Here is an 18,694-nt window from a genome sequence, read left to right as displayed (position 1 = left end):
TATAATGGGCCGAGGCGAACCGAGGCGGGCCGAGGCGAGCCGAGGCAAGCTGTTACCAGCAGTGGAAAAACGCCATAACAGTCTTTCACTTAGACTTTAATGATTTCCAAATGTTCCATCTGATTGCTGTTGGCAACGTTTGTGTGTTTGGAGTTATGTGTTTAAAATGTGAGTGGGTCTTGACTGGCACAAGGCTATGGGGTAAAACACAAAGTCTGACCTCGTGAAAAACCTGGCTATGGGTGTTCTCATAGTATACATGATACTAATGGAAAAGAGCTGTTTGGTACCTCGCTCAAACCTTAGCACTGTTTTGTGCCACTCTGACTTCATGTGAGATGGGTGTATACTTCTGTATCTGCAAGTTACAGTCTGAATGTGTTTAAGTGTGTTGTGCAGATACACGGTGAATATGCTTAAGTGGGTCATACAGATGTAGAACGTAAAGAAAGATCTCAGGGTGTGGTGAAGCTTATTAACCACTTGAAAGCTTGTGGCTGAAAAGGAAGTTCTATATCATGCAAGAGCAAATTTGGATCTTAAGTGAGATTCTGAAAACATCAGTGCATTGTTTAAGTCAGGTAGCCCAGACCTTCCCATATCACTAAACTGTTCGTTATAGCTGACTGTGCAGTAGACAAAACACTGACTGAGACCCAATACACTGAGCTTTAGTGTCCATACACCATGCTGCGTGTTGCTTTGCTTGATTGACCGGGATCACTTACTGTTATTTGTAGCACCTACAGAGAGTTAAAGGGAGATGATAAGCGTCTATCCCTGACACTCTTTGCTAGTAATGCACCAATTTGAAATTTCATGGCTGATAAAGATAACTAATATTATCATAACTGATCACATTACTTATACAATTGCCAAAACAAGAAGCCACCATCAAAACCTTTTTAGTTTGCCCTGTTTTTTCCCCATTGTAAGTAAGATTTTTTGAAATGTTGTAGCTTAGTTATAATAAGAAAGCCATTTTTTTGCATACTGGTATTCATCTTTTCGTCTCTGAAAAGAAAACTGCACCCATTTAGCATTGCACTTCTATAGCATTGTTGATAAAAATTGATGCAGCAGAACCAAAGATATCATCTTTTTGCATGCATCCTCTTCCTGTCAAAGTCTGGCACCTACATTAGCCTCAATGCAGATATCGACTACCAACGGTTCTGTTCGAGATCCGTTTATAGTAGCAGCTGAGCAGCCTTAAGATAAGGTGGATACAGAGGCCTGGTAAGCTCACTTCCTTCTAACTCCACAACACCAGATTTTTATTTTCAAACTTGTAGTCTTCAGCCCCAACCAACACTGACTCAAGGGACATCACATGATAACATTTAGCAGATTAAAAGCAGTCCTGACATCTGTTGCAACAAGGAAAGCCTTATCTTTATAGGATGTAAGGAAAAGGTGCCGTTAGTGTAAATCACAATGGTCACGGAAAGGAGTCAGCAAAAAAAGAAATTTTCAAACGTCAAAGTTTGCAACAGTGATTTGCTCATTTGTTACGTTTCGCCAGACCAATCAGATACATCTGCTTCAACAGTTCTGATTGTTTACTGAGATCTCTGTACAGTACTGTATAAAAGAGTTGGACAACGTGAACTGGATCATTCCTGTAGACCATGCTTTGCCCAGGATCTTTTCATATCTTTGAGGCAACTAGTGAAGGCCACAGCTAATATTTACAGGCTTTACAAGGCAGAGTGCCATTAGAGTGTAAGGTCTGGTTCTTGTTCTACTTAAGAACAGGAGGTCAAATTTGACCAAATAAGGAATCTAAAAACTTGAAATTGCCTTAAGAGAATTATAATTGGAATGCTGTGTGTTGATTATATGTTTTAAATGTTTCTTTGCTTAAAAGGGGTTAGACTGAGATACACTTCCAAATAAACAAACTAGATTAAAGGACTGAAAAAGGGCATTTGCTAAATTATTCTGGTAATGTATAATTTGTTAGTAATTGTTGCTTTTCAGAATAAGGACGTACTGTACGAAAAAACATGCACCTCATTAAATGGGAATTTAGTGTTAAATATTCTGATGAGACTACCATCACCAACACTACGCATCATTACAAAGGACATTTTAAATGGTACATTTCTCAGAAAGACTAGCATTTTGTATTTGTTGTTCTATGTGTTGAAAATAAAATGGCTGACTCTTTTTTGGAGTAGATTATTACTGTACATTACCATGTTCACTACAAGAAAGAGTTCATACATGATTTACATAATTAAGTCAACTTCTTGTGAGACATGCCATTTGAATCCTTGCACATACTTTTACATCTCCATCCATCTTCAACCGCTTGTCCGGTATCGGGTCTCAGGGGCAACAGCTCCAGTAAGGGACCCCAAACTTCCCTTTCCCGAGCCACATCAACCAGCTCCGACTGGGGGATCCCGAGGCGTTCCCAGGCCAGGTTGGAGAAATAATCTCTCCACCTAGTCCTGGGTCTTCCCCGAGGCCTCCTTCCAGCGACGTGCCTGGAACACCTCCTTAGGGAGGCGCCCAGGAGGCATCCTTACCAGATGTCCGAACCACCTCAACTGACTGTTACATCTGATTCATTCAATTGTCTTCTCTTCACCGCAGTGCCATTGTTTCGAAGCCCATGTGAGCTGCTGCCGGTGGGGGTGGGGCACCCTGTACAGGCCACATTGAGGAGCTTCACCGCCCTGTCAGGCTGTGCCAGCAGGGGCACCACGAGCCTCCCTCAGGAGGTCCATATCATCAACCTGAGGGGACATGTTCCAGAGGGACCAGACAACAGCCCAGCTGAAGTGAGTCATCCTTAGTACAAGAAGTTAAACTTGTTACTGTATATTGTCAACCAACATTATGAACCCTTTCAAAATAAAAACAGTCAAGATCAAACTTTGAAGTACAATAATACATAGTGAAGCACTAAACAGTTCTCTAAACCCATATTTACGATAAGTGTAGGCAGAGAGTTGTGTATTGCTTTTTCAACATCAGCAATATAGTCAAGGAAGGGATGATTTGTCTTCCATGTCATCTCATCTTCAAGGGACTTTATTGTTTAGCCTGATAAAGAGGGCTGCATTTGATGTTTCCACCGCCCTTGTTTGGTCAATTTTTAATCAGTGATTCTAAAATCAGTTGCCAGTACTTTTCCCTTTTGCCTAGAGGAAGCTTCTGGGTCATAGTTAGGTATTACAGGCCCGGTCACAGTGAGTGTTATAGTGAAATTCATCCCAAAAAATGGAGCCAAAACTAGAGGCTTGTTGACGAAGGATTATCTCATTGCTAGTTTGTAAACTATTCTATTTAATGAGCTAGAGGCCAACATGCGAGGCAGGAACATGCTTGTGTTTGTTCCTGGGTTCTTTGCATTTTTTTGGACTGCACTGTTTACTCCCCCTTGGAATTTTGTTAATCATTTTCATTAAAAAAAACATTATTCACAGCGTTAATAATTAACGGGACATTAAGTTTGCAGTGTTTATTCAAGGGACATGTTTGCCCCATGGCCTCTTGTCTCATACGTGTCTAAAGACCATGCCTCTTGTCTTGAGCAGTTAATACTAATGCTAACACAGTAAAAAGCTATCATAGCCTTCTCCATTTTGGACTCTGGTTCTCCATTCCCTCAGAGGTAAGCAAAGGGTGCAAGTTGAACTTGACATGAACAAAATGCGCAAATGTACTTCACCATGTCTGGAAGATTTAGGCAAATTCCTTGTATTTAAAAACAACCAAAAATAACCCTGGTTCTAATTCTGATGACCGGATGGGCCTCCCTTACCCTACCTTTGACTTTCTAGAGCATGAAAAACAAGACAGTGATTAGTCAGTCATTTAAATGTCTGTACAGAGGTATTTTCCAACCATTTATTTGTTTTTAACAAGTCATCTTTTAGTACGCTCAGTCAAACTGTCAGCACATCTCCTGATAGTGGTCCATAAGTTGATGTTGGTTTTGAAACCACTCCCTGTCTTCAGGTGTTATACAGAGCGTCTCATGGCAGGTCTCCTCAACGTTAGCCATAGTTGGAAGATGAATCACAGGCCCTTGGCCTTTAAAAACGCTTTATCTGGATTTTAAACTGTCCCACATTCCCATCCCCCTCAGTCACAGCAGTGTGAAAAGCAGCATGTATTGACTTGCCATTGCAATTTTGCTGCTGATGTAGGCTTAAGCGTTGCTAAGGCCAAATATACAGAAACACAGTGTGTGTGAGTATGATGCATCAGCAGGTAAATACATAAATGACTGGTTTCGGTGCTGTGCTTTTTCTGGGGCTTTACTACATCAACTTCAATTATATATTTATGTGATCATAACAATAATAAGGATTTGTCTTGTGTTGAATGTTTACTCCACACAACATATGATTAAGGAGTTAAAGCAGTCACAGTTTCTTTTATTATTTGATTACTATCTTGTCATTATGTAGGGTTGAGCAGGAGTTTGTTTCAGCATTATCACAAGGGATGCATGTGCAAAAGACAAATTGCAAAGGATGCAATGGGTCCAACATGGTACAATATTTAAACAATTTGTTCCTATTATGGTCTCTGGTTTTGCAATCATACCCTGTCTGCAGATTGATTAACCAGAGTCACCTTTTATGGGGCTGATTGTTGAATGCAAACTTAAATCCATGCAGTAAGGATTTTGACATAAATAACAATATTTCTTTTTTTCTGTTTTTAAACTTGTTTTAACAAGTATGCTTCAAAAGTAAAACTATTTTAACCATATTTTTACTGTTCTTGAAGCTGTCATAACCCTTAAGCCTGGCTGTCTAAATCTCATTTTCATTTGCTCTCAAGAGACCCTTCTATTGTTACTGATGAAAAAAAAAGAAATGATTCAACAACTAGTAAAAGTCTGGGGGTAGGTCTGATTATTTTGTCAAATGTAATATTTTTTTCTTCTACATAATATATATATTCAAAATAACATTCATGAAATGCATACATGAAATGAAAGAAATTTGGACACTGGCCACCTGAAGTCTACATTTATGTCTTTTCGCTCTGTACTGACATGTTAAAAATGGCCACATTTACTTTACATTGTTATTTTCTTCTTTGTTAACAGCTGTATGGAATAATTAGCGGTGTAAATGGCCATGCCTAGTATAACTGTAATAGATAGTCCATTAAAACCTTTAGTCTGAGGTCTGTGAAAGCCATCTCTTCACGTCATTTTATCCAGCTGTTGGTAACCCATTACCTACATGGTCAAGTGAGGACTTTTGCGGAGGAGGCAGAAATCCAGCTGTCTGTTACCCTGCCTACAGCCTTGGCTGCAGAAGGTTACTCCAGCTCTGGTAGAGATTAGGTGGCCCTAGCATTCCGTGAGTAAAGGTTTCTGCTCGTGATAAGATAAGATCCCCACTCCCACTCTGGTCCTTGATTGCATTTCCATTTAGGTTGTGGGCACAGATTAGCCTTTTTGGACGCAAGCAGCCTCTTCCTAAGTGCTTAGCCTTCAACTAGACTGTTATGGATGGCACAGTGCGTCAGACTTTGGTCTCATTGACACGATCTGCCCCTGATCTGTCATCTTTGGTGACAGGAGGAGGCGAGAATCCAGTGTAAAAAAAAAAAAGAAGGATTACAATTTGAAACGAAGGTGATCTGGAATGCTTAACATCCTTGGCAACATTTGGGCAAGGGTGCTCTGAACTAAGAGGCTGTGAAAAAGGACAACAGTGCTCTTTATATTTATCTTTGACCAATGCAAGTCTAAAGTGAAGTCTAAAGTGTTAAACATATTCCTCATTTTCTGAAGCAAATAAAAAGCAAGTAGAGCTGGAAGTAAGGTGTTTTATCTCTTACAGTGGAATCTTTATTAAACTTGCTTTCTAAAAACAAACCATAAACTCTAGACAGTTACACCTTTAGGCTTGAAAGGTGTCTCTGAAATGATTATTTCCTGCTTATTTTTGATGGAAATTAGTCAGTTGATTTCAACAACATTCCAGTTTCATGGGAAAATAAAACGCACACATAAACTTCTCAAACCACTTTAGTAGCGTAATCCATTTCTACTCTGTCCATGCTCAGTTTGAGCTAATCACTCATATCTTAGCTAAAATGTTGCTGTGTATACAACTAGAGTATGTTGTCATTTTAGGCTTAGGTTGTTTATAGAAAAGTGGGCCCAGGACCACAAACAACAACCTTTTTGGTGAATATAATGAATTCAAACTTTAAAGGTCCCACGGCATGAAAATGTGACATTATATTATTTATCATTAATATGAGTTCCTCAAGTTCCTCAAGAGCTACAAACTCAGAAAGGGCACGTCCTAAGGAAAGCTCATTGTGGGACTGGCTCTAGGGGCTGTAATTCTGCACAAAGGCAGAATTTTGGGAAGGAAACTTCAGAAACAGTATTAGGGGACCACTAAAGTCTATATAAAAGCCTCAAAAGCCACCATGTCATGATCTTTAATGTTATATTCAAATATGTTTATTTGCTGTTGATAACACTCTCATGTCTGTTTAGCACACAGACTTGAAATGGTGAAACAGCTACACCAGCTCTGTCGACAGGGAACAGCACCCTTTCAGCACCTCTAAAGCTCTCTAATTAACACCAAAACTTTTTTTTAACCACACAAAACAAAACTGTGTAAATGACACATTGTGGTTTCACAGGGGCCACTTGGTATTTAGTGTAGAAAAGACCCATTTCTGAGAGTAAAATCAATTTGGACACTCCTATATCAGACAACTGAGAACAAAATTTTGGAAAATACCCTTTTTGTTTTCTTGCTGGGATTTACATTCAGAATGGTGGCAAATCCAATTGTTTCTCATTTCTGATCTTCAAGACAGACTTTCTGTACTCTTATTTTCATCAGATCTTATATGTGTGTCCAGACATCAGCATCTTATCGGCATGGGTTGCTATGGTAATAACAGGCATCGGTAAATACATAGCTACGCTGGTGACGCAGCTTGAGAAATATAGGTCCATCAGTGCAAGAGGTGCATGTGGCTAAGCTTTGGCTGTGCTGGACTGGCTGTCTGGGATCTGCTGCAGAACCTGATGTTCCCTTAGTTACTCCTTACTAAGTAGCCGCTAAAGCCAAGCTGTGTACAGGTAGGGGAATAAATAAGCTATTGCACATGGTGTGTATGGACTACTGCGGAAAAAAGAGGATCACATGGTTTATTTTAAACAGTTTTATACACGCACAGGCACACACATGCCTGCCGCTACGATGTGTGAGGCCTGCTTCATATCTCTTTCACATCCATGTGTGAAAGTTGTGTGCAGTTTGACCATATTTTCAGTAAAGACATGTGAGCAATGAATTGTTTCCTGCCTGCACCAGTGAACCCATTCAGTATAGGTATTAACTAAGGGGTATGAACTGTTATCCACAGAAATAAATGCACAGCTGGACCTGACTCAGAATACACACTTTGGGATTCTGGCCAATCTACACACCAAAGCTGAGTTATTAAGTGCAATAGAACACCCCAGTAGTGACTGTGCATAGTGCTTCATGTGGTTCATATGCTCACATTTACGGGGCTTGCAGTCACCATAGAATAACACCCCAGAATGAGTAAATATGCTAATCATTCATTCATGTAGCCTTAAGCTAGAAATACCCACAATAATATTTTGGATAGTATTCTAGTGATGTTCAAGCCATGTGCATAAATCTGCTGAGGTGAAAGTAGCAGTAGCAGTCTGTGCTTGATTCAAAGAAGTTTAAAGCAGAGCATGTTTTAGCTGCCTGGGGCTGCTTTTTGTCATGGTTCTCAATAAGAGTGAAGCGTTTCTTGCTGCTTTTACGTTGCTGAGTTCCTCACTTTTTTGGCAGGAGCTCCCTCAAACTTCCAGTTGAAAAAAACGGCCAACATCATTTAAATCCACAGCAAAATAACGGTTGGCTAAGGACGGGTGATTCAATGGTTGCCTAGCCAGAATTACCAAAATACGTAACTGTTCTAATCTGGGCATCTTCAACAAGAACGGCAGTGCAGTGCGTCTCACGTTTTGCAACCGACAAACGCACTCTGTCAAATTGCGGCCTAAATTTATAATAAAGTCATGTATAGGTCAAATTTTCTTTTATTGTTCTTAATGGATCACTAATAAAGTATGATCTTTAGAACCACTTGTATGTATTACAGGTGTTCTTGGTTTAAAATATTGGGTAACAGCTGTAGCCACTTTGCAAATGTTCTGTGTAAGTCAAAACTGTCTGCGAGCTTCTCTTGACAATATGGTGATTTGTCGACCATGTGACAGCAAGTTGCTCAGTTATGACAAAATCGTTTGCCTATTTTTACAAAAAGGTCTTCTACGGAGCCATAACGTGAGATATAAGGTAAATTGAGCCTTTTATACATTGCCGTGTTTCTTTAGAAATTAACAATGTAGAACTTATATTGTCAATGGGATGGCGGGACATTGGTTTGTAGCATTGAAATGGCACTATAGGAGCTTCGCTCCGTAGACGCCCGCGCACCCTTGGGTCTGACTCAACTCTCATCGGGTATGACACTTACATTGGGGGTGACAGGCCTAATGTATTTCTGTAACGCTGGAATATAACACATTTCTAATAACATTTCAGTAATATTATACCTGTTAAAATCTCAGTAACGTAAGTTACAAAGCATTTTTACCTGAGATTTTTTTTGTTTCTTTTTCTTTTTTAATTCACCAACACCGCTAAACATTTTGGCACAAAAACAAGCCTGGAAGTGTTATATCCTGTTGCTGTAATTCGGTGGTTGAAATGACTGCAGAGACAAACACATTTGCAAGATGGACATTATATTTTCTGGAGTTTTTTTTACGCTGCATTAATGCGAGTTGCTGTCACTGTTCCTGTGTTTAGAGCCAGAACCAGCGACGATAAGAGAGGTAACAGTACGTCAGAGTGGACAGCAGTTTGTCCGAGCACCTGAAATATATAAACACGTCAGGAATTAATGTTTAGGCTTGCAACATGTAAATATTAGCTTTCAATTTTATCAGAGGTGGAATGTGTAACTATACCATTCTTAAGGTAGGCTACTTATAATTATGTATTTTAATTTTTTAAAGTGGATAAAGATGAGACTTTGTTGATCTTGTGGTGAAATTTACAAGCTCCCTGCCAAGTCATAGCCTACTTCCACTGTTATTTTGGTGAAAGTAACTCAAAAGTAACGCAAATTTAGCGTAAAGCATTACAATTCAGAAAGAGTAATATTGTAAAATAACTAATTACTCTCAAATGACAGTAATTACTAATCTATAATGTATTACGTTTTAAAAAGTAACTTGCCCAACACTGCCAACAACTGGGCTGAATGCAGTATTTAATTACCTGGTTACTGTTTGTAATGCCCACCAGTGAGCAAATAATTGCATCCTGATTGTTCTAGTACTGAAACAGGGCAGTAGGATAACAAATATTGTTGAAGTTTGGAACAATACATTTAATGCAAAACCCTGATAAAGTCAGAAATTCCCATCATTATTTGGTATGACAGTGTTTGTTGGTCAGTTGGTTGCTTGGTCCACCACTTACAGACTGAAGTATCTCAAAAACAATCGGATGGATTGCCATGACATTTTGTACTGAGTCTCGTGGTCTCCAGTTGATGTATCCTAATGACTAAGGTGATCATCTGTCTTTGCCTCAAGTGCTACTTTCTCTTTTAAAGGTTGTTTTTTACTGACTTGTCTTAACAACTGTTGGCAACACATGGCCCCCTCAGGATAAATTGCAACAACCTTGGTGATCCACTCTTTAACTAGCGCCATTACATGGTTTTACAAGTTGTTCAATTGTTGATGACCAAATACTTGAAAAAAGCCATTCCCATTGGCCTCAGCTGTAGCAAATGTTAGCATTAAACATGGTTAGCATAATACTTGCTTGAAATCAACATGTTAACATTGTTATTGTGAGCATGTTAGCATGCCTATATAGCATTTAGCTCAAAGCCTTACAGAGCCTTTAGCTTGGCTGTAGATTCTTCTTCCAGTGGGTAGTTAAAGAGATTTGTAATGTTTAAAATATTTCCTTGGTCCAGTTAGTTAAAGACAAACTTGTCAGTTTATTTATTTATTTTTGTCCAGACAATGCCTACTATGGCTAATTTTAAACACATTTCTTTGGTCTTTTTTTATCATTATCTAGATTTGCACTCAATGTTTCTTTTAGAGTGTGGGCCATTTGTTTCATATATTCCTAACTCTCCTTTTTCATAAAATGACCAGTATGGACACTGGCTCACCTGGACAATAATTTATGTTTTTATTTCTAAAGTGTTATTCACATTTGTTTGAAGTAAAACGTAAGGATTTCCTTAGCTTTACTAGTCCTGATCAAAGTAACAGAAGCCCCTCTTCTCACTAAATACCCATGTTGGGCCTCTAAATGTAAGACTGCCAAGATTGAGAGCCAGTATTGTGGAATAGGACTAGTAAAGTGACTGTTAGGAGTTGGCAAGTCATAGTAAAGCCTGTAGTGCCAGGTTGGGGCTTTGCATAACCGTGGGTAGTGATTTCCTCAAATAATGGTAAAATAATTTAAACAATTTAACAAAATTCACTTAGATTATTTTAAAAGATCTAATCTTCTAGAGCAAGAGAACAAATGAGAGTTACAGTCAAGAGTGGGCTGTGCTGTAGACTAGAATTTCATCCAAGCTTTAAACCCTCTGGGATTTTGAGGAAAAATATCTTTTTGTCAGTTGACTATTGACCTGAAGGTGTTGGTGTTTTGCCACTTAAGTTCTACCAAAACAATGACCTCATGCTGAAGTGTTCTTTTTCTGTTCCCCCAGCTTTAGTTCAACAGTGTTGGTATCAAGTTTGAAAATTTTTCCATATGTTCCTTCTGTCACATGCTAAAGTGGCCTTTTGCACTCTGCTAACAAACCATCACCACATGTGTGTTAATGCAGAGCTTGGCATTACGGCGCCAGTTCCCCAATTTCTGCAAAGTAAAGAGCAAAAATAAGCAACTCAAAACAAGAGGCCTGTCTGGGGATGCTGTTGGGTGATAGGGTAGAAAATAAACATAAGGGGCAGGCGATATCTCAAATCTGCCATGTTTCTCTAATCAGTTTACCAAAGGCGAACATCAAACACAGCCACTGGCTCTGAATCAGGGTGAGGTAGAGCAGATGATTGTTTTATCAGCTGGAATTCACAGATATCACGACTGTGTGAATGACTACCTGGAGGATCTCACTGGTCACAAACAACTGGCGAGAGCACAGTGTCAAATAAGAGTAGAGCTCACACACAAGACAAACTGCACACACAAAGTGTGCTATATTTTTTTTTAAACTTGATTTTGGGCTTCTGTATGGCCTCACAGTGCTATCCAATGTCATACAGTTATTGCTCAATAGGACTATTTTTCTCCCGGGAGTTCTCCTGTTGGAACAATCACCGCAGAAAAATAAATAAAACTTTTGGAAATTTTGTTTTTAAAAATAGATTTTATTTCTGTACAACTTTAATCTAATCAGAGTGTTATCTTGGCCTGTCTTCCTGACCCCATCTCCACGCCTTGATGCTGTGTTATAGCTTGTCCTGCCATTCTGCCGATTTAGTCAAGGATTGCTATCCACAGGTCCAATCTCTCTTTGACGTCTTTCCAGGCTATTTTCTTGCAGTTTGAGCTAAGTGCAGACTGATTACCATCACAGATCAGGGGAAAGGCTCCAGGTAGCATCCCCGTCGCACTCAAATATGTGGGTGGCACTGATAAAAGCGGTCAACAGGTTTTGGTCCGGCTCCTCTTCCCTTTCGTACACCCTCAGTGATCCAGAAAGAACCAAGATCCAGACAGACAAGACGCACGCACATACACACACACATCAGATAACACAGTATGATTGGTCTCAGGCATTGTGCCTTTCTCCTGTTAAAGCCATGACTTTTCAGTTCTTAGACAGCTCTTTCTTTTTAACTTTTGTTTTGTTCCAGGGTTTAACATGGAGAAGTTTATATATCCAGTAAAGTGTTGTTTTTTGTAAATATCTTGGGTATGGATCTATTTTAACCCATGCTGTCTCTTATTTAAAAATATGCAAACCAGTAGTTGTTATTCAGACATTGTTCAGTACGTCTCTGTTTTATGTCGTGGAATACATTGTGTTTTTGGATAATTATTTCCTGGGAGGGAGAGTGTGTTCCTAGATTAGTCCTACTTTTTTAGCTAATTAAAGGATGTTTTGCGTTTTCTCGGAATCAACAGGCATCATTAGGCGCTTTATCAGCTCTGTCAATAAAGGAAACAGCAAGGACACGCACTGATACTGAGCTTTGACTGCAGGGCTTCTGCTGTTTACACAGTTAGGCGCAATATAGTAAGTATTGCATTACAAAGTTGATTTGCAATGTTTATGAAGCACTCTTTAAACTTATTGTGATTTAGTTGGCTTGAAAAGTCATGCAATTGCAACCACATGCCCAAGACAGAACAAATAAATCAAGCATAACAATTACATTGTCACAGGGGCATCAGTACATTCTAAATCTAACCATGTGGTTTTGTTATACAATAAGGGCTTATGTATGATTCATCATTTGTTTTTTTTATTGTTCCCGTTGGGTGAGTTTGTTGTTGAAGCTAATTTAAAGCTTTAAGCTGTATTGTTTCTTTTTTCACATTTCAATTGTTTACACATGCTACCACCACTAATTTTATGCTCTCTGACGGGCCTTGCTTATCCTGCTACAGCTGTCGTCCCTTGTGTGGAGTGTAATTTCAGTAACGTGATAGGTCTAGACAAGCTTCCATCGGTGGCTGCTGGCAAATACGCCCATAACTGTAATGGACACCGGAACCCCAAATCCCTGTGCCAGCCTCCTGATAATCAATCAGGCGTGGCCTCCTGCTCCTGGCAGACCCTCTCTGCATGGTCCCATGAAGGTAGCTGCAAGAGGGACAACTCAGCGCCACCTGATCCTTGCAAACACTATTCATGGCACTTTGATGCCTGGTGTTTCTTCACCTCTTCTCTCCACACCATGGCTGTGTGACAAGGTCTGTTGCTATGCTCACCAGTCTTACCAAACCTTATGACGGCAACTCCCTGGGCAGAGATGCACACCAGCTGTTGTTGCTTACATTCTGCAACCCAGCCCTGGTTAGAACTGATACTTGGTATTATCAGTGTTTACTTGCTAAACCTTGAATAACAGCAGATAATAGCCACAGCTTTCTATTTTTCACCATCAGGCCCTCTTGGCTCTTCCTCTCCTCAGTGCTGTGTTTATGCCTGTGTTTTCAGGTGACTCATGTCTTCTGGAAATGTTTCTGTCTGGGTTTAAAATTCCTTTTCTTTTACAACGCTCTACCTCACTCTTATTCTTCCTCTGACTCTCTCTTCCATTTCTTTAAGCCAGGACCTCAAAGCCAAGCCAGGTACGATTATATCTTGGTTGTTGTTATTCTCAGAGGAGCGATGTATATGCTTTTTACAGAGTCTGAACTAAGGAGGGAAGCAAAAAAAAAAAAGCTCTGAGTCTCTGATGTGTTTGTTTGGATCACCATCCAGTTTGCCTCGTAAAATAACAGTTCAGTAATTTCTTCCATTTTCTTTACTCAGAGGGACTTTTTAATGATTTGTGCAGCACTTTCATCGATCACATCACTAAACACTCGTTTGTGTTGCTCTAAGCCAGGGCTTACATCTGTGTAAGACTGATAATTAGGCTTTGTTGCTTCAAGTTCACTCTGTCTATGCTGTTGGTGTCTCTTTTTAAATGGCTTTATGCAGCCTCACAGTGACAAGTCCTTGAATGCAGAGTTCTGCCAGAAGATAAAAATCACACTTTACTGGAAATAAAGATCTCTTCCAGGACAGACAGGAGTCTAACATGCAGTTGGCCTTGAGAAGCTTTGTGTGCATGTGTGAGAGATATAGAGCAATGCTCTTTTAAACTTGCCTGCTGACAAGATAATTGCGAATTTTGGACCAATATGGCAGGTTGAATGGTCATTGTAAATTTTTGTCTATGAATTAAACTGTGGGCATGTAATTGTTGTCTGCATAGCACTAAACAAGATACTGTCCGCTTGTGGAGTTTTAAAGTTAATTGTTGACCTTGGAAACAGCAGTTGATTAAACAATTTTACATGAAGGGTCTTTTAGTAGCTGTTCTTTAGTGATCTGTTTTCTGTAAATTGTAGTTATGCAATATTTTAATGAGGGAAAAGCTAAAAGTTTGATTTTGAAGGTATTCTTATTTGTTTTATTTCCGAGCTTTAAATGATTTATAAGAAGCTTGACCCAACAACCTATTACCTTAGCTTAGCATGAATACTGAAATAAGGGGGAAACAGCTAGCTTGGCTCTGTTCAAAAGTGACAAAACTGCCTACCAGCACTTCAGTTATAAATTCTGGTTATTACCTGTAATAACTTGTTTTATTTAATGAATAGCCAGTGACTCCAGGGGTTTCTGCATGTTACTTGTTTACCCAACTGTGGAGTAAATTTAAGTTGTTTGAGCAAAATCAACTGTAGCCAAATAAAAATAATGGACAGAACTTCCTGGTCTGAAAGGTGAAGGCAATGCGGAAGTGCCTTAAACCTGCATTCTGTCTCATTTGCAGAATGGGAAAACTCCACTGGTTTTAAAAAATAAGTCAGTTTGTAAAGTCTATGCAAACATGTTGCTTGGCTCCTTTGGGTCAAATTAGAGGGTAGGAATACATATCGTTGAATGCTTTGGAGGACATGTTGAGATCTCTGTCTTGATAATATACACGCCCAAACACCATTCAAACAAACTATTGGTATGATTTTTTCATTGACAAAATAGATTTAATAATATACTGTCAACACATTTTTGAAATCACCATCATCATAATTGCATTATTAGCTTCAATGGAAACTTAAAGAATTTCTTTATTGAGTAAAGCAAAAAGCCAGTATTTTAGTGAGCTGTAACTGACTAAGTTACTGTAGGGGTCGTTTTATCATATAATATGAATCTTTGTGGGTTGAATTAATGATTAACAAGCTTTTACTGCTGATACACAGAGGCTAATGGGGCTAATATGATTAGTATGGGAATACAGAAAGGAGGAAGGTTAAAGAAGAGACGTCCCCCACACCCTCTCACTTCTCAGAGAAGCTAGAGAAGAATTGAGAAGTTTTTACTAACTCTGGAGTAATGTTACCAATTAAGTAGTAATATTTAAAAGTTGTGCTTATCTGTAAAGATGTAGATGGAAAGCCAGATCTTTGCCTGAGATGAGTTTGAGTACAGTGCACGTTCAGACCATGAACTACCTGATTAGATTAGGTCCAACTGGTCCAGACAAGTATAACACTCAAAACAAGAAAACAACAGTTTAGGTCCAAAACATCAAGTTTGTTTTCCCCGTCTCACTACCAGACTGTGGAAATCTGTTTTAATGGCAGTCTGAGAACCAAAGGCATAGTTGCACGCTGTAGAGATGGTAACAGAGACCCGCCACTTACTTTTTTTCTTCCTCTGTTAACAAAGACTCTACTGTGTGAAAGTTCAAATCCCGCTGAGGCTCCATATCAGCGCTAAGCAAGTGCCTTTTTAGGGACAACATAGCATGCAGTCTTTGGGAGTATATCAGCAAAGTGACTACATAAACAACCACAAAGCCTGATAAAGAAGAATAATCTACAACATTATAGCACTGCATTGAACCAGGATAGTAATGGTATCCCCTGATATTTGTGATTATAAATCAGTGAACATGAGAATAATTAAAGCTTTGACATTTGCAAAGTTTAGATGTGTGAAATGGTATCATGTGACATACTGTACATTTTCAATGTTTATGTGCTTATCTCTTCCTCAGTATTTTGACAGTATTTCACCACTGTGATCTTCATTCATGTGACTTCAATCCCGTTTTGTTTTTTTCGCTTTACCAGGTGGAGCTGCATCTGAAGCCGATTCAGTCTTTGTTACGCCATCAGAAACCACTGGTCTTTGTGCTCAACTCCCCCCAACCACTGATCTGGAAGATCAAGACAGAGAACCTGGCCCAGGGCATTAAGCATACCTTTCATGTAAGTCCAGCATTACTAAAAGCCTTTAAATCCTACTTCCTAAAACTGTGTATTCATTTCCTCACAGGCTAAATCGTACTCCCATTTCAGTAGCCTTCCTCTCTAACTAAAATATTTACAGTGAAGTAAATTTGCATAAGAGGCCTTTCCACATTCTACAAGAGGTCTTCCATGATAATCGTACATGCACACAAATGTCATTGACGCAAGGCATTAATCTCTGTATACATAATGTTTCATCAGTGCATACTTATTTAGCTACACCTGTACACTCTCCTCAGAAGTGTGCAGCTGAATTCTTAATATATTATTTTGTTTGATTGTCAGATAATTGTGTAACTAGTTTTAGATTAGTTTGAGTTTGATTAAAACGAATGCTCTTCGATTCATATCAATTTTCGCAAGTTTTATTTATTTATTTATTTTTGCCATCATTATTTGACAAAACTCAAACTATTATCACTAACATTTTGCTGTAAAATGTACTTTCGTTGAAAGTTTGTAATGTGCTTTTTCCGATTAATACTCACACTCTATAAAAACAGGGCTGAATCCCCAACAGCCTCCCTCCCTCCTGTTAAAAGTCCTGTTGATAGCTTGGCAGCTGTTCAGATCAGACAGGGCGTATCCGTATATCACGAAAACCCTAACAGCGGGGAATGTGTTGTAGCAAACACTACTAACCACTAAAACCATGCTGAGAAAAAAATTGATTGCTCACGCTCTGATATCTGCTTAAAATCCTAAATCATGTTGGCTATTCCTTTGTAAATAGTTATAACTTAATAGTTGCATTTGGGGTTGAATCTGAGATCAAACTGATCCAGATGTGTCTCATTCAAAAAAGAAGTCTTCATCACTAAATTAAATTGAGACTATGTAGCATTTGCGGAACAGAAGACACTCTTGCCACAAGTGGTAGTTACAAGACAGTTGTACACTGAATTTGATTTAATTTCCCAATTTTCTTGTCATATTACTTTTCTCTGATATGCTGAAATTTAGTGTTACATGACCACTAGTAGAGAATACTTATCAAACCAGCAAATTGACGCTCAGTTCCACAGCATCTACAGTGTTTAAAGTTTGCATACATCAGCTAACATTAGCTACCATAAGCTACTGGTTGTACCAGGCCAAGGCTGTAGCAGTACAACTTTAATTAATAGCAATAGTGAGTACTGAATTGAGAAATAGTGTGTTTTTTTTGTCTACAGTGAACTATTCATTTATAAGAGTTTTTTTTCTTTTAAAAGTTACTTTGTCTGTAAACAATATCAAAATAGCTGAACAAAGATTGGACCAGAGTACATATGAGGGAGGAAGAGAAGAGCTTTTGGTGAGGGATATCTCAGTTTAGTTGGAGCCAGGTCCCCTGGAGAGCAAGCCTTTTTTAGCAAAGGTACCAGGGGGCCTCGCTGGGAAACTTAATAAAGAATTTAAAAATGGTCTGCTTTAGTACCCATGTTCATTGCCTGTCACATGAGAAAAAAATAACAAAATAAGACCCAGAAGTCTCAGCCTTGGCTTTGCTATACTATATTGCGATGAAAACGTTTGTGCTCGGAAGTTTTTCTGTGTTTTTGGCTTCCCAGAAGTAATCATTTTCAATTGTATGTTAACACCACATCAATCTCCAAGAAGGCATTATCAGGTACACAAAATGAATTCCATATGTGGTCTAGTGTTTTCTTGCTGACCTCTCGGACACAAAAAGTCCTGCCGGGAAAGCCATTGTGACACAGAGAAAAACATTCTTGGATTGAAAAATCCTTATGTTATGCACAGGCTCATCTGGACACATATATATTTCATAAAGAACCTTGTGTTCCACTTAGATATTTCTCTTTGTCCCAGGCCCTTGGACCTTTAGAGCAGTCAGAGTATTAGAATGTTCTAGAACATATGAAACGTTTTAGGCTTATCTGACAAGCGATTTCAGGTAGGGCTGGGCAATGTATAGATTAAATACATTAAATCGATAACAACATACTGTATGAGGCTACATATTTTGTTAAATTTGGGATATCATAATATCATATTATGACACAAGTGTTGTCTTCTCCTGGTTTTAACTCTTGTGTTGTCTTCCCGTCGACTATAAACTTGTTGTTAACCTTTCTTGTTGCTTTTTCTGATGTTTTTGTCGTTTTATTTTATGTCTTTGATGCTTTTGAAAATAAACGTTTCTTTTTTTATTCATGGTAAATAAACCCAATTTATATGACGTTATACCTAATTGTTTGAGTAAAACATCAAACAGAAATGATGATTTTTTTAGATTAGAGGATGCTGACTGAATCAAAGACTGGTTTATGTCAAAGTTTAGGAGGAGACTGTTTTAGAAAACGATTTTTTCAAATGCTATAAAATTGAATACAACACCCAAAATGTAATGAAATGAATCATTAGTCTTAACATACATCCATGCATCCATTTTAATTTGGGGGCAATTTGGTTAAAAGAAACCCCTATTTTTAATATAAAAACATTGAAAACGGGTTGCCTTTGACCCATGGACAACACAAGTGTTAAAGGCTACATTACTGTAAAGTGATGAACTTACCAGACTGTTCTAGCTCTTTTGGTATTTTCCTTTACCCACTTAGTCATTATATCCACCTTACTGATGATTATTTTTTTTAAATCTCATTGTTTAAATA

General features: G+C 38.6%; 1 protein-coding gene across 2 annotated transcripts in view; it reads left to right on the top strand.

Moving 5' to 3' along the window:
• Positions 1 to 18,694, top strand: part of tgfbr3 (transforming growth factor, beta receptor III) — a 78,488-nt gene that overhangs the window by 25,973 nt on the left and 33,821 nt on the right. For both annotated transcript variants that reach the window (XM_034881508.1, XM_034881507.1), the window contains exons 3-4: positions 2,605 to 2,792; positions 15,894 to 16,031. In XM_034881508.1, coding sequence (XP_034737399.1) covers positions 2,605 to 2,792; positions 15,894 to 16,031 — 326 coding nt within the window. The remainder of the gene's footprint in view (positions 1 to 2,604; positions 2,793 to 15,893; positions 16,032 to 18,694) is intronic.

This window comes from Etheostoma cragini, chromosome 9, assembly GCF_013103735.1.
Source record: "Etheostoma cragini isolate CJK2018 chromosome 9, CSU_Ecrag_1.0, whole genome shotgun sequence".
Taxonomy (NCBI): domain Eukaryota; kingdom Metazoa; phylum Chordata; class Actinopteri; order Perciformes; family Percidae; genus Etheostoma; species Etheostoma cragini.
Note: the sequence above shows the minus strand (reverse complement) of the source record. Positions and strands in the feature narration are given on the sequence as shown.